Genomic DNA, 21,834 nt, shown 5'->3' on the forward strand with positions numbered 1-21,834 from the left:
CATGTCAAAAAGGTTAAATAAAATATTCATACCAAAAAAGATATACCACTGAAATAGTGTAAAGAACAAATTACAGTTTCTTATGAAATGTTTATTATTATTTTGTTTGCTCTCATAATTTATGTTTTTGAAATATAAAATATCATGACACAAATACTAATTTAGAAACATTGATATTGGATATATTGACATAAATTTGTAACTCCTTATTTACAGAAAATGCCATGTAGCATATAAAATAAATTCCAGATAGATAGAACTCACCATGAAAACTTTTGTTTTTTGCTCTAGTTTTGGACCTAAGGATATCTGCTTTTCATGGTCAAGAACCTCATAATGTATGTCATCTGTCTCCACCTTGTGGTTACTGTAAATATTGCTGTTTTCTAATTTAGCACTACTTCCTAAATATACTTGAGATACTGAGAGACTATGAAAATATATGACCGCTTGCCTACTTTTGGATTTTTACTTTTAAACACCAGGCTCTTTTAAAAAATTATTTCACACAACAGGAAAATTCAGATATATTATGATATCAAAGTGTTAGGTCATCTAAAGCATTTCTAGGTCTCTTTGACAATGTTATTAGTAATTGCTTGAAAAATATTATATAACTGTAGCTAAATATTATACACTGAGTGGCCAGATTATTATGATCTCTGAATGCATAATAATCTGGCCACTCAGTGTATATCCTATATAATAAAAGGCTGATGATATGCAAATTGTCCCCTCGACCAGGAGTTCGACCAGCAGGCAGGCCGGCCAACTGCCCATGTCCCCTCCCCCTGGCCAGGCTGGCTGGACCCCACCCATGCATGAATTCATGCACCGGGCCTCTGTGTATACACACACACACACACACACACACACACACACACACACACACTCTGAGTGGCCAGATTATTATGCGTTCAGAGATCATAATAATCTGGCCACTCAGTGTATATCACATAGCTAAATTGGATACTTAAGCAGCCTGTTCAGGACAACTCCATATATGTTTAGTTTCCCTTAGAATTTCACATTACATACAGACCCTGTATGACACTTTCTAGGAAAGTATCAAAACGAGAGAAATGTTTTTTCTGATAAGAAATTGTTTTCCTTTTTATCCCCAGGAAAAATAGAAGTTTTAGGTAATACATCTTAAGTTCTTCAATCAATGGTTTATTCTATATCTTAAAGACAAACACCTAACTTCCAAATACCCATTATTTTTTTATTTTTCCATTAGGTTAAAAAACTAGAGCTATTTCAGTATCAAAACACATTTCTTTGCGCTAGCTGGTTTGGCTCAGTGGATAGAGCATTGGCCTGCGACTGAAAGGTCCTGGGTTTGATTCCAGTCAAGGGCATATGCCCAGGTTGCGGGCTCGATCCCCAGTAGAGGGTGTTCAGGAGGCAGCTGATCAATGATTCTCTCTCATCATTGATGTTTTTCTCTCTCTCTCTCCCTCTTCCTTTCTGAAATCAATAAAAACAAACAAACAAACAAACAAACAAACACCCATTGCTTTGCTTTCAGAAATTTATGGGCTGTCCAGTTTTGTATTAATGATGGGAAATTCTCACAAAAGTACTTAATTCATAGTCAATTTGTCTGAGTAAGAGAAAGCTGTCTAATCAACTCATCTAGGAAACAACTTGAAATGTAATCTGAGCAAAAAAAAGGTCCTCCCTGGTTAAATTCGTTAAACAAAATTTGCCAACTGTTATATTAACTAAACATATTTGTCACTTTTGAGTTTCATGTCTTGTTGCATGTAGAGTTCTATATTGTGACGAGAAGTTTAAATTCTACTGATTTGAAAAAGGTACTTCAAAATCCAGCAGAAGCTGCAGTCCCTCACACAGTTACATTGCTTACAATAGTATAGGATCTTGATTTTTCTCGTGATTTAGGTGTAAACTACATACTCGCTTGCTTGTACCCATGCTCCACGGTGAGATGCATCAAGCCAGCACCTCTTTAAATGCACATTATGTACACTGCAGAAAACTGTCCATCGTACAGTTAATATATAACCTGACTTTAGCACAGACTTTCACTGTGTTCTTTCTTACTGATAACTTTGAGTTTTGATATTTCTATTATGCATTCTTTCAAGAATAATAAAATAAACATGAATAATTTGTTTCTTTACAAGTTTCAAAGATTAAATACCCATCATAATTATCCCTCAAATGTTTACGCTCCAACCTTAATTGCCCAAAACACTATGGTACTTATTTATGTTAACTAAAGCTAAGGATTCAAATAATTTAATATAAATGTATGATTTCAGGATAAATGTTCATAAAACATGAGAAGACAAAACAAAATGCTATTTATATGCCTCCGGGAGAAACTATTTGAGAAAGAGATCTTATTCTGTATACAATTAACCACTGAAACATAAATGAGTCTGTATCTTTAAAATGATCTTCAGATAAGAAAAGCCCTGAAGAAAGATGGAATCCAGGAGGGGCAGTTAGAAAACACAGGAAACGTCACTGGTGACGTTTCCATATACACTGCTCAAATATTACACTTAGTATGTAATTGATGATACGCATATGTTCAACTGATGTCATCATGCTGCAAAAGGCTGACACTTACCTTTTTCATTGCCATTTGCATATGTTGGAGGCTTGTTTTTGTCAATGCTGTTAAAGCTCTGACTTCTCCTATTTAAGTTAGAGGCTCCCTGGGCCTTGCTGCTGCTGCTGCTGCTGCTGCCCGCAGCGGGCACCCTAGAGGGACCTGGAAGCCTGAAATAGTACAAGAAAAATTACATCATTATTGTACATTCTGAAAAGCTGTGGAGCAGGAGGTTCTGAATAGGGAAGAATTCATAGGAAAATCACAACATATGACATTCTAAAATCTACGCAGCAGAAAATGTTGCTTTAAGCGACAAATAAGTAGCTAAGGTTTGAGAATCTTCAGAAAAAAAATCTTATTTCACTTTTCAATAAATATAGCTCCAAAGTATATTAATAATATAGAGCAATTAGAAATCAAGTCACCTTTAGCTGAAAGAAACCGAACTTACCATACCCTGATGAATAAAAATTTGACTTAAAAGTACTGTAACAATTACATAAAAAGTGAGGGAAATAATAACACTTTATTATGTTCTCAGGGCATTAACCAGCTACCTGCAGTTGTTTAAGCTGTTCTTATCACTGTATAGATATTTGTTTTTATCTCCAGTAGCTGTATCCTAAATCAACTTGTACATCAATAACAAGAAGAATGAAGATACTGAACCAACTGCAAAGAGTAACTACTTATTGAATACTTAAGCTAGCTAGCTACTCTAAAACCTGGAATGCAGAGTAAGGTCACGAGTCCATTCATTTCTGACCAATCTCATTGTCATAAAAACTTTCATTCTGTTGCCAAAGGTAAGCACCTCATAAGTGTAGCCAACTGATCATAGAGGCAATATAACAAGAAAAGACACAGGTCTCAGCAGAAGAAAATCTCTGTTCACAGAAAAACAATTTAAAATACACCTACACTGACAGTAGTTTCGGCTATCCTTTATGAAGGACAGAGCACTATGAAATATGTGCAGAATGTCTTGAAATTAGGGGAAGTTTGGCAGGAAGTTATAATCTTCAGTTTTTGTATTTGGACTATAAATATCAGTTTGGATCATTTCTTTTACTATTTAAATGGTTTCCATGTTAAAATTTCAAGTATCAATTTTTTTTTCATGAATTGTGCTTAAAATGTGCAATTACTATATTTTATTTTATACTAACATATCTTGTAGATATAATAAAATCAATCCACATGAATTAAAAACTAGGAATTAAGAACTAATACTGGTGCCGAAACCGGTTTGGCTCAGTGGATAGAGCGTCGGCCTGCGGACTGAAGGGTCCCGGGTTCGATTCCGGTCAAGGGCATGTACCTTGGTTGCGGGCACATCCCCTGTGGGAGGTGTGCAGGAGGCAGCTGATCGATGTTTCTCTCTCATCGATGTTTCTAGCTCTCTATCCCTCTCCTCTCTCTTCCTCTCTGTAAAAAATTAATAAAATATATTTAAAAAAAAAAAAAAAAAGAACTAATACTGGCATTCTGAGATGTATACATGACAGTAAAGGTTGCTAGCCACTTGGTAGTGTTTGCTGCCACCATGTGAATGCTGCTGTGTACTGCTGTGATAATTTCCTTTTTAAAAGAGAAGAAAACCCACATAAATAACCCAGAACTTATAAAACATCACTGAATTTTTTACTGGTACCTTTTATAAAATGTCTAAAATAAAAGAATGTTTATATCTGTCATATTGGTGCCTAATATATCACAATTTCACAACCAGTGTGACAATATTCACATTTTAAATCAATTTACAATATTACTTAATATATTATTCCCATAGATGATTAGGAAATTGAATGCTTAAATAATGTAAATACTTTTTAAAACAGTAACGGGTATTGCAAAATGGAATGAACATAAGGAAAACACAAATAGCAGCTTAAAAACAGAAGTCTTGATTTCTTGGAATAGTTAATAGTTTCAAAATGTTGATTGTATTTTGGAGTTTAAATATGTGGCTAATAAAGATCTCATCAGCTATTTTGCTAATGAGAGGCTGTGTCATACACAAGATTAGAATTTTTTCCAAATGATTCCAGCCATTACATTTTTGCTCAAATTGAATAACGGACATTGTAAGTTAAAGCACAATAACCACAGACAGGGATTCTGAGAGCCAGTGATTGCCCTTCGCACAAAGGACTCAATAATTAATTTGGCCAAATGTCCCAATCATAATAAATTTAAAAACTATTCCTGTAGACCCAGTCATAGATTTTAAAAGTTCTTTCCAAACTCACATGTATAAACAAACTTTGCCACCAAACTTGCCCTGCTTGCAATAAAAGTTCATCTGTTTCTAGAAAGCAATTAAAATGTATTTTAATCTTTACTGTGACCCATGAAGCCAAGTGATCTTTAGTTCTCAGTAAAACAAATTAAAAAATCCATTTGCTCTTCTCATTACCCTCATTTGACAGGCAGCCAGAGCTCCAGATCATTCATCAAAGTAATAAAAAGAGAAATGAGAATAAAGCTAAAAAAAGGAAGAAATCGAGATGTTCTATTAAATCAAAGTCCTTAAAATATATTTTATATGCATCAGTCTTGGAAGTGGTAATAAAAATGCTTATGTACATGACAGCTCACTGTTTGATTTATAACATCTCTGCTAATTTTCACTGAATACCCCTTTAATTTTTCTCTCCAGAATAATTCTAATTATTATGGAAATGAGCATAACTTAGAAAACCGAGGTGAGGGGAAAAGCACATACCTCAAGTCAAGGTATCATAAGCAGTCCTTGTGGTCAAACACTGCACACCATGATTCATCATCACAGCAGTGACCAGTAAACCACCCCTGAGATACTTCCCCAGCGAATGAGAGGCATATATAATCACATAATAATCAGGGTACAAAACATATCTGCTATGGCTTCGCTCAGCTGTTCCACGCTACCATCATCCTTCAGCAACTTCACAATGAAAAGGGAACCAAACACTTTCAACACATTTTCATATACCAGTATTTTCGTATTTTCCAAACAGCACATAATGAAATGACATTTATTATAACAGACTGTCTTTAAAATACATACATCATAAAGAAGCCAACATTAAATCTATGATAGATAAAAGAACAGGCCAGGCTGACCTGGTGCTAACTTCCCCACATAAGTCTGCCAGTGTTTCTTCATTCTGCTTCAAAATGTGCAATAATTAATGCATGCCCATCTCAGAAAGCAATTGTAATGTTCGTGCACAACTTCCAGATTCCGTGACCTGAGTGGGTTCCTCCAAGCAATTTCTTCTTTGACTTTCTCTAAGCCTGGAAGCTAGACTTCAGCCCAGTTATAGCACTATGTATGACAAACCTAAATTAGAAGCAGCCAAATCCCATTTTAATGATCTAACACCATCATGTTCATCCCCGAGACTGCATAAGAATAGCCTCTTAGAAGAATTCAGTCTTCTAAACTTTTCATCCAGAAGTATGTAATTTTTGAAAACAATTAGAATGATAGGACAAAGTATCATGGGGTATTTACTTTATTATCACTATTAAGCAATACATTAGAGATATTAACTGACCTAGTAGGCTTTTTTTGACTGGTTGCAATTCCACTGTGATTAGACTGAGTTGCATATCTGGCTGCCAGACTGTATGAGGAGAAACAGAGAAATTGAATTAAAGAGATTCTTTGAACATGGAAAGAAGGCACAAACTTACAAGAAAACTATGAGTTAATGAAATGCAATTGGAACATGTATACACATGTACAAAGAATAAATTAATTAGAGAATTATGATAATGCAACATATATAGCATGACATTTGATTATGAACACACTATGAAATAATGTGATGCACCCCCTGTAACAAAATGTCATCACTGACTTTAAAATTAAGCCTGTGATACTATTCACATTATTGTAATAGTAGTAGTTTACCTTTTAAAATATTTAACCTTTGTAAATGACTATGAAAACTTCAGGAAAGCTAAAGTTTTACTTATATAATAGAAAGATACCTTCCTCCAAAAGTTAAAATGAAAATAAGAGTATGAAATGAGTCATTATTTTCTTTAATAAACTCTTCTAATTTGCTGTTTTAACTTAACTGTTAGTTTTAAAACCACCTGATTAAAATATCTGGTTTCTAATAATTTATTGTTGTTGCTCTTCCATCCTAGATAAGAGTGTTTTAAGGAAGTAAACTATACAGATGTTTTTCTGGAGAAAGAATTACACAAAAATTGGGGTTAAATTGGAGTTAAATTCTTCAAAAACAAACTGAGCAATTATTAATGACAGCTTTTGGGCATTCTTTAATTATAATTCTTAATGATTTTAAAATAAAAAAATCTTTAATCAAAACCACATAAACACATGTTATTTAAACTAAGTTTTGAAGAGCAGTGAATATGTTATAAACCAAACAAAAATGTGTACTTTGAGTTAAATTGATTTCCGAATTACCCCTGGGGTCTGAAATTGGTGTTCTGAAGGATATAGTGAGACCTGAAACATGCTCACACACCCTGGGATGGTCATGGGTTGACTGATGTGTGGAGAATCACTTCTCAGGTGACTGGGATGACTCTGTGAACACAGTTGTTCCATGCATAGTTTCCCAGGAAACAGGAACAACATGGGAGTGTTGGAATCAGCGGAGAAGGGTCAATTGGAGCCCTGCTTCAGTAGATCCAGGTGCTTTACTGCCATGCACAGGGTATCTTAGTCAACGATGGGTTTCTTAAGATGATGACATATTTCCCAAGTTAACTTTTACCCCGTTGAGCCAGTCTGTGGTGGGAACATGCAGGTCCTTAAAACTTTCTGGCTAGACAGGAATAAATCCTCATGTCTAGGAAGCTTTTCAGGTTCACAGAGCACTTGTTTCTTCACATTTGATTTGAGATTTGTTATTACTTGCATATAGTATTGCTTTCTGTATTCTAAGTATACTGGACACTGAGTCAACTGGCCAAATGGCCTCAGTAGCAATAAAAAAGAGGATAATTTAAAATAAAAACCAAAGTGTCTCAGTGAAATAAGAAAATTAATTTAAAATTTAAAAATAAAAGTATTTAAAGTGAAGAAAAGCTTTTGTGAATGTCTCAGCCTATTGTGTCAATCCAAGAGTAAGAACTATCTAAAGTTTCACCTCTGTGGGGTATCCTGTAACTCTCCAAATTGAACACAAAATTAGCAGGAGAGATGGCAATAAAACAAAGGACTTGAAGCTACCTCATTGGTTTCTCTTCCATTTTAAGAAATATAATTTCTAGTATAGAAGTGAAAAAACAACAACAAAATTTAGAGAGATCAACGAACATGGCCCAAACCAATTTGGTTTTATGGATCATATGTGTTTTCTAATGTAATACAAGAGAATCCTTGTTGCCTATATCTTTATACCAAGCCTTCATACTTCAATCTTTTGAAACGGCTTCTGCTTTGCTTTCCTTGCACTTGCAAAACTGTTCATCAAAGAACACAGAGTTGTATTCAGTTCTCACCATACTCTTAACATCTTTGCATTTGGCCTCATAGTTCCCTCTGCCTTTTCAGTCTCCCTCTTTCAGAGACTGTCATACCAATAAGCTCAATGGATTTGCCCGCCACCATTGTTGTCCACTTTTTCTTTCCTTTAAAGGCCCTCTTTCTTTTAAAGAAATTATTTTTCTTATGTCCTCTTTCTTCAAATACTTACATGCATTCTTTCACTGAGCAATTTGTTTCTTACCTAAGATTTCAAGTAAAATATACTAGAAACTAGAATTAATGTCTGCAACCTACTCACAGCCATCAATATCAACTGAGTAAAAGATGTCCATTCCCATGATCCTCAAAATCACTATATTAAACTCCCCAATTTTCTTCTTTTATTACCTAAGTCCTAATCAGATCCTTTAATTTGTTGATTTCTCTTCATAGCATCACCTTTTTTTTCAGTCCTATGGTCTTGAAACCTCAGTTTCAAGAATCAGTCGTTGATTCTTCCCTTTTTCCTTTTAATTCTTGCAGATGTTCAATCAAGACCATGTCATTTGCATCTATGTTCTCATTCAGTTTCCATGTTTATCACACAACTCAAGCTCCCAGCTCTTCCCACAACACCTCTAGCACCTCTTATTTTTCTTAGTTTTTTGTTTGTTTGTTTGTTTGTTTGTTTGTTTGTTTAAATCTGGCTATGACTTCCTACACAGTAAAAAAGCATTCACCCCCTCCAGAATGCTTATAATACCATTTCCCAATTTTCATATTTATAAACAGACTATCAAAAAGCAGGTGAGTAGGTACAGCTAACACGATTTATTAGTAAAACAGACACAAGGAACATGTAGACACAGCTCTGAGGCAAGTGGGGTAGATAAATAAAGTCAGAACACCAGTAAACTATGGATTTTTCAGACATCTGGACTGAAGATTGCATATGTTTTTCCTGAAATGTTGTCAAAAGTAGCTAATGAGTGGCAAAAATATCAGGAACAAAAACACAAAAGAAATAAATATTTTGAGACTCACTGAGTTCTACTAAAGGAAGTATCAGCTCATCTACTTGATAAAGTGGAATATCAAGAGAATAGTTTTATTTCCCCTAACATGGAAGGGAAAAGGAGACTAGAGACAGCCAATAAAAAAAAAAAGGATGAAACTCATCTGGTGTCCAATACACAGAAAGATTCAAACTGCCAGAACTTTCTAATCCAGCCTCAGTGCAAATTCCCAGGTGGGACTGTAATATCCATTTACTACAAGAAAAAATTCTCAGAGTAAACATCCTGCATTTCAATCACCTTACTAACCACCAGAGCCTCTCTACTCAAAGTGCTGTCCACAGACCAACAAGATAGGCACCACCTGGGGCTTGTCAGAAAGACCAAATCTAGGTCTCCTCCCAGACCTACTGAATCAGAATCTGCATGTTAACAGAATCCCCAGGTGCTTCGCAGGCATAATAAAATTGAAGGAGCTGTGTCTACAGAAGAACCACACACATACAACCTTGCGGGAAATAACAAATTTGTAGTTTCCTAATTCAAACTGCATTATCAGCATAATCGACATATCCCCGGCATGCCTCATTTAGTAACCAGCTGCTACTTCAGATACTGTTGACTCCTTTCTTCCTCTAGAAACCCTAATCTCATCTTTCTTAACGCAACAGCTATCTCTCCAGCCACTCCTCCTATTTCCCAAATAAAGGTCCACTCACTGTCCCCTCCCCTAAATTTTGTACTATAACCATGGATAGTTTCAAAATCATAATCCTAGGCATCAGCTATTTTTTCTCTCCATTCTTTTTTTATAGCAAATCTATATTTTATACTCAAAACTCAATCCTAAACTCAGTCTCCTTTCTAAATATTTTACTGATACTTTTTAGATATTCCACCTGGACCTGTCACCTACATTTCTGCCAGGTAGTCCAAAAACATTCAAAACCTAACTCATTTTCCTTCTTTCAAAACATCCTTTTCTCTCTTTGATTTTGCTATTTAAATTTGGTGTCACCAACATTTTCTCCATTGAACATTATGGAGTTGTCCTGATAATTACCCACATTTTTTTTTTACTTCCCTGCCATTTATTTCCTGGACTCTAATAATACCTCTTCATTAGTCTCTTTGTTATCAGTCCATTTTTATTTTCAGGCAAATCAAATCATCCTCACGGCCAACAGAATTAACTTTCCCAAGAAAGGATGGATGGCAATCTCTTTTTTTTGAAACTGTTGTTGACTCTACTTGTCTGTAGGATAAAATCCAAGCTCTGTGATTTGGTATAGATGCTTCAGCAAGTCTCCCATCCTCTTTCACAGCTTCATCTCTTCTGTACATCCTCTACCCCATGTTCTCCACTGTCACCACACCTCTTCCCTGTGGCCTTTTCCCCATCATTCCATGGGTTTTCTCATGAGGTTTCCTTCATCTGAAATACTGTTCTTTCTCTTATCCACATTACAAAATCTTATTTCTATTTCAAAATCTTGCTCAGACATCAACTCAAGTTGAAGCATGTTTCAAGTCCAGAGTTAGTTTTTCTCCCCCACTGGTGGATAGGTCTTTATTCTGCTCTATTTAGTTGACATGGAAATTTATCAGATTAAATGTCTGTTTCCTGAACTAATTGGTTTTTGTTCACCAGGTCAGGCATTACATTTTTTTTTTTTTTGCATTCTCAGTTCCTCTCATGGGGTTAGTATGTGTGCAATAACTAAATGATTTATTAATTATTTTTTTTAAATATATTTTATTGATTTTTTACAGAGAGGAAGGGAGAGGGATAGAGAGCTAGAAACATCGATGAGAGAGTAACATCGATCAGCTGCCTCCTGCACACCCCCCACTGGGTATGTGCCCGCAACCAAGGTACATGCCCTTGACCGGAATCGAACCCGGGACCCTTCAGTCTGCAGGCCGACGCTCTATCCACTGAGCCAAACCGGTTAGGGCAATGATTTATTAATTATTACTGGGGAGTAGCATCAAACAATGATACAACACATTTCAGCTAGGAAAATTGTTTCAAGAATGGAATGATCAAAAGTATACTAAAGGAAAATCCAGAAACATACTCTTCATTGTGCCCTTATTAAGTGACAGTCAGTTTATATTTTCTCAATTCTTTCTTTCTTTATTATTATTTTTTTTGCTGATTTTCAGGAATTCTTTATTTCATTGAATTTACTGGGGTGATACTGGTAATATTTGAATACTAAGTAATTTGTACAAGTTATACCTCTTGTAAGTAGCAGTGTTGAAATTTAAACTTTCGTTTGTTAATTTCTATAATCCGTGCTCTATTGTGTCATAACATAGCATCTTCTTGCAAACTGAATACAAATTGTAATATTTTAATGCTTCTTTTGCTATTAATTCATTGCCTTGTGGATCTACAAATACCTCCAAGATATTATAACAGTAATTTCATACATCATACAGAAAATCACTCTTCCAATATCAAATAAATCTACTTTCAACAGGTACTCTTCAGCATTCATAAAGATAACATTAAATAATTTCATTCAACAGTTCACATGTAGAAATCTAGAGTAGGCAATAACAAATGTTAAAGGGTAAGATACTTTTAGTATCAAAGCAGCTCTCCTCACATATCTTCCAAGTAAACACTAGCTTTAAAAACTTTAAGCAGCATGTTAGTCAGGGAGAGAAAATATGGCATATTATTTACAACTTCCCATTCCCATGCCCATTGCACACATGGCCAATCAATCATATAACTTTTTTTCTTCTGCTGCTGTGTTAGCCTCAAAATCCTTGGCCAGGATTCAAGCAACACTTATTAATAAAAAAAACAGAATAAGAATAAAAATTATTTTCATCTCTTCTTTAACCTCTCATCAAAATATCATTACAGTTGAAAGGTTCAGTACAGGATTTTTGTAGAAGATTCTATTTCTGTTGTAGCTATTCTAGTAGTGGACTTCCATGCAGAAGTAAAAATTATATAATCCTACTCCTTAGTTTTTATCCTCAAAAATAAAAGTAAGCCCATACATAAAATACATGTACATCATTAAAAATCACCAAAACATAATATATGAGCCTCACACAATCTATCATTCTTTATTTCCAGTAGCTGCTAACAAGTTTATTCCAAAAAAAATCTTAGTTGGGACTGTTGATATTTGAATTGTCTTGATTTTTGTTAAAGTTACAAATATTTTAAAATGTATTTTTTCTTATTCATTCATTCTGAAATATTCTTTTAACACCTAATGTTTGCCCAGGTAAGAACCTGAAGAACCACAGTACCTGGCCAAGGAGCTGGGCCTTTCTCCTGCCTGCAGTGGGAATACCAAAGGTTTTAATAGAATAAATGATGAATTCTCAGATTAGAGAGATTCTTTTCTTAGATGTGTAAAGGTGGAATTAGAGGAGGAAGGGCCTAGAGACCAAATAGGAAATCACTGCTATAGTTCAGGCAAGACTAGATGAGGGTCTACATGAGGACAGAGGCACAGGAAGTAAATAAATGGTTAATCAAAAAGTTATAATCATAGGTAAAGAAAATGTAGAAAAGGGAGGAATCTCAGATGGCTCCAGGGCAGTGGTCGGTCGGCAAACCGCGGCTCACGAGCCATATGCGGCTCGCGAGCCACGGTTTGCCGCTCTGTTGACTAATGAGTTTGCCGACCACTGTCATATACTACCCTTTACCTCTTTGCACACAATATGCCACAATTGCCTAATCCTCACAGCTTCCAACTATACGGTAACATTTAGTCCAGTCCAGTGGTCAGCAAACTCATTAGTCAACAGAGCGGCAAACCGCGGCTCGCGAGCCGCGGTTTGCCGACCACTGCTCCAGGACATCTTCTTGAATTGCACAGTAAAGTTACAGAGGAATAGAGTATAGTAGAACAAGATGGAATGTCCTTAGTATAGTGTATAAAGAGAAAAATAATTCTCTACTTCTAAGTTTTGTCACTAGTCAAACTTTGAATGAAGTAGCAGGAAATACTACGAAGATGGATATTCGCACGTGACTAAGTCCATTTTCATGGGACAGATAAAGTAAAGATCACTGTATGATCTTATTATAGTGGTTCTCTTATAAAGTGTATGAATACTTTTGGATGTTGAATGAATGAATAAATAAATAAATACATACATACATACATAAATAGGAAATTGACTTCATACCCTTAAAGTTTTTACAGATGGACAAGGATACTGAGAAATTTTATTCAGTTTTGTGTTCCTTTTTTATATTCATTGATACAATAAACCAATTAAAGAATCATGAAAAAGACTTGTCGATTGCCTACCTATATTGGCACTATGCTGAAAATATTTAATTTGGAAAAGTCAGTTTAAATGTGCAGGGATTAGTTATTCGCACTGAGAAGTATAACCCTTAAAACCATGTTTACTAACACAAACCCCTTCCTAAAACATGTCATTGGTTACTTAATGGAAACTGAATTTACTTCAAGCTTGAAAGGAGAAGCACAAAAATATTAGGCAGGTGTGCAAAAAGTGATACATTTGAATATTTACTTTCTGTGAGTCATTAAATTGAAATGCCAGCAGTAAAAATCTAGTACATTTATCAATAGCACAGAATCTAGAATTAGACTGCCCTACCTGAAGACCAGCTCATCTGTTCTCTGCCTGTATCCTTATCGGTTAGTGAGCCCCTGAATGTACTAAGGCCCCATAGGAAGCTCTATAAATATTCAGGTGAATTTAGTACAACATAACTATATATACATATATATATATATATATATATATATATATAGTTATGTTGTATATATATGAGAATCACCAGAAACTGTCCCAAAGGACATTGAAGAACCACCTTTCTCAAAGCAACACACACAGGGTAAGCCTTCCAGAACCTATAAGTCTAAGCACTGTACAGACATTCAAAAGTGTCTCAAATATAGAATTTAATAAATGTTTTGTTTTGTGATTAGTGGTTATATGAAAATATAGTTCTGAAAGATGATATAGCATATTTAATATTTCAACCAGTTTCATGTTAGATTTATACTCTAGATTTCACAATTAATTTGAAAGACAGGAATAAATATCTCAGAAAATGAGGCATTCTTCAACAACAACAAAAAAATCCCTCACAATTTGCCTTTAAGGTAGCAAACAATCTACCATAACTCTGAATATATTGCAAAACGAACATTCTGTGGTTTGCTCTCTTTACCCATAAATGTAGTCACCAGAATTTTGTTCTGAGCCCTCCTCGCCTACTCCCCACCCCAGCTTTATACAATGTTCTTGAGTAATCTCTTCCATTGTTATGGTTTCAATCAATAAAACACAGTTAAGCTAATGTTCTCAGGTCTTTATCTAACTATTCTCCCAGGACCACACTAGAAATGGTCCCCCTGAAATCTCAAATCCATGAAAGCCAAAGCTGAACTTTTCCTCTCCACCTCCTTCTCTTCATCTGTTTCCACTCATACATTATTATTTTATTCTTTATTGAAATACATCACTATTCAATGAGATAACAAAAATAGAAACGTGATGATTTTCTTTCACCGTTATCTCCAAACAGTCCCTGAGATTGCTGTGCTGGAGAGACCCTGTGTGGTCATTATTCCAGCTAAGCTGCCAGACACATGAATAAAAAGTTACCTTAGAAGTGCATTCTCCAGCTTCAGATGTTTGGCTTCCCAGCAGTCCCCTCTAGAAGTGAACCCTGTCTGATTCGTAGGCTCACAAAATCCATAAGAATAATAATGGCTATTACTTTTTGCCACTGTACTTGTTTTTTGTTGTTATTTTTGTTGTTAATCCTCACTCAAGGATATTTTCCTGACGGAGGCTAAGGATCAAACCTACAACCCAGGTACGTGCCCTTGACCAGAAATTGAACCTATGACCCTTTGATGGGCGAGGCCAACACTCTAACCACTGAACCACACAGGTCAGGAGCTGGGTTTATTTTTTTAAACAGTAATAGATACCTTTAACACAGTTCTAGCTGCACTTTTTCCTTGGCCAGATAGTGGCCATTTCCTGATGGTGAAATGACATTTCTCTCATCAGTGCCTTCCCATGGGCTCTTTACTCTAACTGTGGTCACTGGTAACTGTACTCCATTAGACTAGTTAGCATACCTGTTGAATTATCTGGGTAAATAGGTCCTCTAAAGGAGTGTGGGTAACTTGAAAGATAAAGCATCACAGTTTCTCAGCCACATGTCTAGCGATTCTTGGCATATAGTGGGGGCTGAATCTTTATTTGTGCAAAGGTAACATTTGAACTTTCAACCACCAATGGAAAAAAACACTGGGCTCTAACATAATATACACTGAGTGGCCAGATTATTATGATCTCTGAATGCATAATAATCTGGCCACTCAGTGTATATCCTATATAATAAAAGGCCAATATGCAAATTGTCCCCTCGACCAGGAGTTCGACCAGCAGGCAGGCTGGCCAACCACCCATGTCCCCTCCCCCTGGCCAGGATGGTCAGACCCCACCCATGCACGAATTCTTGCACCAGGCCTCTAATTTATATACACACACACACACACACACACACACACACACACACACACACTGAGTGGCCAGATTATTATGTATTCAGATTCAGAGATCATAATAATCTGTCCACTCAGTGTATAAAGAATCACTAGGAATAATATCATCTGTCATTAAAACATAATAATATCATCTGTTATTAAAACATATCATTTCATTTCCATATGGTATACATTAACTATGCCCAACTGCACAGTGATTGGTTAACACATAAAAATCAGGCACACTGTGGAGAACAGTATGGAGTTTCCTCAAAAAACTAAAAATGGACCTCCCATTTGACCCAGTGATCCCACTTCTAGGAATATATCCCAAGAAACTAGAAACACCAATCAGAAAGGATATATGCATCCCTATGTTCATAGCAGCACAATTTACCATAGCTAAGATTTGGAAACAGCCTAAGTGCCCATCAGCAGATGAGTGGATTAGAAAACTGTGGTACATCTACACAATGGAATTCTACGCTGCTATAAAAAAGAAGGCATTCTTGGCATTTGTAACAGCATGGATGGAACTGAAGAGCATTATGCTAAGTGAAATAAGCCAGGCAGAGAAAGATAAAAATCACATGATCTCACTCATTTATGGTATATAATGAACAACATAAACTGATGAACAAAAACAGATCCAGAGACAGAGAAGCACTGATCAGACCGTCAAACCTCAGGGAAGGTAGGGGAGGGTGGGGGTAAGGGAGAGAGATCAACCAAAGGACTTGTATGCATGCATATAAGCCTAGCCAATGGACACAGACACCAGGGGGGTGAGGGCATCAGTAGGGGGGGTGGGGGGCAATGGGACAATAAGGACACATATGTAATATCTTAATCAATAAAGGAAAAAAAAGAAAAAAATCAGGCACAGCTCAGCCAGTGTTTGCCTAGCGGTTGAGCATCGACCCCGGAACCAAGAGGTTACCAGTCAGATTCCCCATCAGGGCATATGCCAGGGCTGTAGGCTCCATCCCCAGTACAGGGCATGCAGGAGGCAGCTGATTGATGATGTTTCACTTTCATTGATGTTTCTATCTCTCTAGCCCTCTCCCTTCCTCTCTCTCTAAAAACCAATAACAACATATATTTTTTAAAACCAGGCACAAAACAGTCATTCTTAAAATGTATGTACTTAAATAAAAATCTAATTGGATAAACTATGCTTATCAGAGCAAGATAGATCATAAGGACATTTTTTTCATATTATGTAGATTTTTATAACTACCTGTATTAAGAAATTTTATAGAAAATTCTTTTAGAATCTCCCCTATTCCTCCCTTGTCTATCTACCCCTCAGTCTTGATGTCACATGAACATATTATGAGTGGAAACCCCTGTACAGAAACCCTATACAGTCAAACATTAGTACTCTTGATTCCCAAAGAGAGAGAAAAGTGTGCTTAATCATAACATCATTTGTCCTTTTAATAGCACTGTACCCAAGGCACCAAGGGAGAATACAAAGAAAGAAATCACAGAATTTGATGTAAGAAATTTCTTGGGCATGGGGTTTAGTTAACAATTTTTACCTCCTAATGGTACTTTTCTTTTACAAGATGCTATGTTAAAAAGGTAGAAATTATTTCCTGCAAAATTCACTGAATATACCTTGAGAAGAAATTATGAATATGTTACCCAAGATATACTATAATTAAATGCATGGAAATAAAGTATTAAACTGAGAATTTTTAGACAAAATAATCTTTGAAGACAGTGAAGCACATTCACTAAAATTTTAAAACTGAGCTAGATGGAAATATATTTCCTTATATATCCTATGATTGCTAAGTATAGAAATAAAACCATATATTCAGAATTAAGATTTGAAGAATTCTTTTAACCAAATTCTTCCTTTAGTATAAAGATTTTCTCTTTGTAGGATCCTTGTGCAATGTTATAAAATGGTAACTGACCAGCTAACAGCTCTAAGAAAGAGGGAGGTGTTCAACTACTTCGACAAAAATACTTTTATACCTCAAAACCATATATGTTCTTTTAAAAATATTTGACATTTCGCAAAAACTATACTCACATCAGAGAGTGTAATAAACATGCTTTCTCCCTAAATTTAAATTTTGCTAAGACTTCACTAGAAACAGCTATTGCCTAATCCATATATAAGTCAGAAACTTAGCTTTCATTCACATATGTTTCTCTTTAGTAGCTGGGTGGCTGAAATATCATCCCCATTGTATGTAAGACAGGTTAATGTGATAATTTATCCTATTAGTGATTATGGTATGTAAATACGTTATAACCTCTGTCTTATCTTGAATTTCAACTGATAGTTAATAAGGCCACTGGCATGGTCTGCTTTCCTAGGATCTCAAAACAGTAACTAAAGAGAGAGATGCCTGTGTAAGATATTCCTGCATCAAAGTCTCACATTCTTTTAAGAATGTAGAATTTCAAGATAAATGAGAACTCAGGAAACCAGGATTGTATTTCTTTCACAGTGTTATCATAAATTAGATTTTCCACAGTGCTTTTACTTACACATAACGTAAGACATTATGCTGTTCTATAAATTTTTTATTCACAATTTTCAGTATGCGATAAAATTAGAGTGTAATGCATTACGGATTCCATTACAAAAGTTAAATGTAATGCAACCATGTTAAAAAACTTGATCCTGAATACCATCAAATTTTTTAGACAAAGCTATTTTGTTAAGCTGAAACTTTAAACAAACTTTGCCAAAGACTGGCCTGATTAGTGAAAAATATGGTTAAAACTTCTAAAGACTTACAAAGTGTTGTAGGAGCCCAAAATATGTTCAAATATTTCTTAGTGCATGAAAACAATCTTTATCATGCTTATAAAATTATTATAGAAATTGATGTTTTTAAAGTGTCTCAAAGACCAATTAGAAAATCAATTTATAGGGTTCCTCTCAATGTACTGCAAAGTAAATTGAATCATCAATTCAATCGGTCTCATCTTATTAAGGGACTAGAGGCCCGGTGCACAAAATTCGTGCACAGATAGGGTCCCTAGGCCTGGCCAGCAATCAGGGCTGATGGGGCCTTCCGGCTGCCAGCCGGGCCTTCCTTCATTCTGTGCCACCTCCTAGTGGTCAGCACAGGTCATAGCCAGCGATCAAACTCCCGGTCAAACTCCAGAGGGGACACTTTGCATATTAGCCTTATATATATATAGATGGCTGGGGTCTTAAAACATCTGATGGTGGTCTTTAGTAAACGCTGACCCCAAACTTGCAGAGAGAGAAGCCTGATTTTGTTTTACTTCTTATGAGATGAAGAGGTCACTCAAAGAGCAGGAGGCAGTAGGGGTGGTCAGAAGTGGAAGCATAGGAAATAGAATATCAAAAGGCAAATGTTGACAATGCGCTTTATACTAGAGAAGGACCCTCGACCAATGGCTAATGTCTCAGTTGCAGAAATTTACATCTCCCTTGAATCCAATTGTGTGCTCATCTGTCATGCGCTGACTATAACTTGGTTTCCCATGTAGGTCTAACTATAGGAAATAATTCAGTGATCATACTGACATAATTATTATGGTTTTTGTGATGGTTGCAGTTTTCATTAGTCAATAAGTTGACATTTTGAAGTATAATATTTAGTGGAAAATATTAATAATTCCATACAGTATAAGACTGCAGGTATCATCATCAAGTGTATATTACCAGTGCTTTATTTGATAAGAGAGTGCCCCATAAGTACTAAAAATAAAATAGAACCAAACAATTTCTAGTGCTTGGCAGACAATGTTCATAAAATGTATAAACTGGATATCCAAATGTCCTATGGTAAAATGTTAAAGAAATAAAACACAAATCAATTATTCTGAATCACAGCTCTATGATGATACACAAATCACATTACAAAAAAAAAAAAAAGATTTGGTAGTTGTAAGACCAAATTATAAAAACTGGCTCATTGTTATTTTTATCTAGATACCTATGTCAAAAAGCACAAGTTTTAACTTAAATCCTCTAAATGAGGAGTCAGTGTCACACTTGAAAATCTATATTATATTCTCAAAATTCCCTTGGAAAGATAGAATATAATTACCACCAGGTGAAACTATATTTAATTAATTGATTTTTATTTTGTTAAAGAAAAGAATTAAGTTAGCAGAACTAACAATGATTCTGTCCATGCCTTTGAGACTCCAACTGGGGTAGTATTGCCTTCTCGCTAATGTGTTGTTAGTAACATGTCAATAAAGGAATAATAAGTTTTAAGTTCACATCAAGGATAACAGGATAGGGACAGGGGAAACAAATGGGCAAGAGACTTCAAGATATTTTGGAGAACTGAAAATAAATGGAGCCATGTAATGGAAAACACATTGTGAGGGAAGCTTCATTCTAGTATACACCCAGTGGGAGGATTAAATCTAGAAGAGGAAGGAGAGAAATGGGCAATCAAATTGCAGATAAAATGACAGGACTCTGAATAAAAGGGAGATTAATCAAATGTTCATGTCAATAATTATCAGTGACTAGTTATGACCAGAGATAAACAAACCAATTAATTAAACATCCAAACAAAGGAGAAGCAATTTTAACTATAAAAACTGAGTAACCCCAGAAAAAAAGACACTGGCATAGAGGGTCCCTCAGTTTACCTGGACTGATCCCTTTAAAGCATCATTACATGAGCCCTGGACCATTCTGAAAGTCATGTTTCAGTTTATGCTTACATTTTAATCCATTTTCAACAACTATTCATGGAAGGCCATGAATAGTAAAGAAGCAGAGATTCAGCAGAACATATTTATAATTTCTATTATTTAAATACTCCACTGGTTTTCAAACTTTTGGAATCATACTTTACTTGGAAAAATCATATGTATACAAAATAGAATGTAAATTTTATTAAAATTAATAAAAAATTAAAGTGTAGATAACTGAGGTTAGAATTTGTGAGTGGATGGGAGAGAACTGAAGTGCTGATATCCTGTTTTACAAAACACAATGCCAAAAAATATTCTACAGTTGATTGAGAAAGAATTAAAGGTGCTATTTCATTATATAAAGTTTCAAACCTAACAATTAAAAGAACAAAAAGAGTGTTTCCCATTTTAGCTATCTCAGCACTCCTAGAAAAATTGCCTATATTTATTATCTCCAATTCCTCCCTCCTGTTTTATTATTATTTTTATTATTATTAAATATATTTTTATTGATTTCAGAGAAGAAGGGAGAGGGAGAGAGAGATAGAAACATCAATGATGAGAGAATCATTGATCAACTGCTCTCTGCACACCCCACACTGGAGATCGAGCCCGCAACCTGGGCATATGCCCTGACCGGGAATCAAACCGTAACCTCCTGGTTCATAGGTCATGCCAGCTGGGGCCTCCCTCCTGTTTTATATTGAGCAGATTCCAATCAAGCTATCACAGCCACTACCCCCGTGGAATAGTTCTCGTCCAAGTCTCCATTTGCGGGTTAGTGCTCAGCACTCATCCTACTTATGTGCAGCATTTAAGGCAGTTGGGGTCATGCAGGTAGATAGGTCAGAAACATCAACTCTGTGACCAGATCATCTGGATTTAATTTATGAATTAGTTACTGTGAAACCTCATGAAATTTAATTATCTTTCCATTTTCAGTTTCCTTATCTGAAAACTAGGATTAATAATGGTCCTTATGGCATAGTGTTGTTGTGAGGACTGAAAGAATGAATATGTGCATAAGGTACTGAGAGTGGTAACTAGAACACAGTAGGGGCTACATATGAACCATTACTGTGGATTTCTCCCTCCTCTTTGGAATACTTCCTTCACTTGCTTTCTAGGCAAACAAGTTCTGGTTTTCTTCCTACATCATAGGCTGAAAAGTTTCCTCTATCAGTGGGCTCCTGACCCCAGTCTTCAATCCTCTTCTCTTCATCCACACATAGATTTTTGTGACTTTATCATGTCTAGTCTCATAACTTTTTATAATTCCTTTATGCTTACATTTCCAGAATTTTTGTCTATAGCCTACACCTCTCCCTTATACTCCAGTCTTGCAATTCCAATTGTCTCCTTAAAATCTCCACTTAGATAAACTTAGCAGACATTGCAAAATTCACATGTCACAAGAGAATATTTGACCTTCTCCCTACTAAACCTGCTCGTCCACATTCTTTTCCATTTCAGTAAATGAAAACATCTTCCTAACAGCTAATACTAACAAGGCTATGGTCTCCTCTCTGTTTCCCACCTTACTGCAGATCTGGCAGCTAATTCTATACTACTCTAAATGTATTTGGAATGTATCCTCCT

General features: G+C 35.6%; 1 protein-coding gene across 2 annotated transcripts in view; it reads right to left on the reverse strand.

Moving 5' to 3' along the window:
- NAV3 (neuron navigator 3) overlaps positions 1 to 21,834 on the reverse strand; it is a 607,457-nt gene that overhangs the window by 209,363 nt on the left and 376,260 nt on the right. For both annotated transcript variants that reach the window (XM_080659233.1, XM_080659232.1), the window contains exons 6-7: positions 6,136 to 6,204; positions 2,606 to 2,757 (exon numbers count right to left, since the gene is read on the reverse strand). In XM_080659233.1, the coding sequence (XP_080515359.1) occupies positions 2,606 to 2,757; positions 6,136 to 6,204 (221 nt within the window). The remainder of the gene's footprint in view (positions 1 to 2,605; positions 2,758 to 6,135; positions 6,205 to 21,834) is intronic.

This window comes from Plecotus auritus (assembly GCF_963455305.1).
Source record: "Plecotus auritus genome assembly, chromosome: 3".
Taxonomy (NCBI): domain Eukaryota; kingdom Metazoa; phylum Chordata; class Mammalia; order Chiroptera; family Vespertilionidae; genus Plecotus; species Plecotus auritus.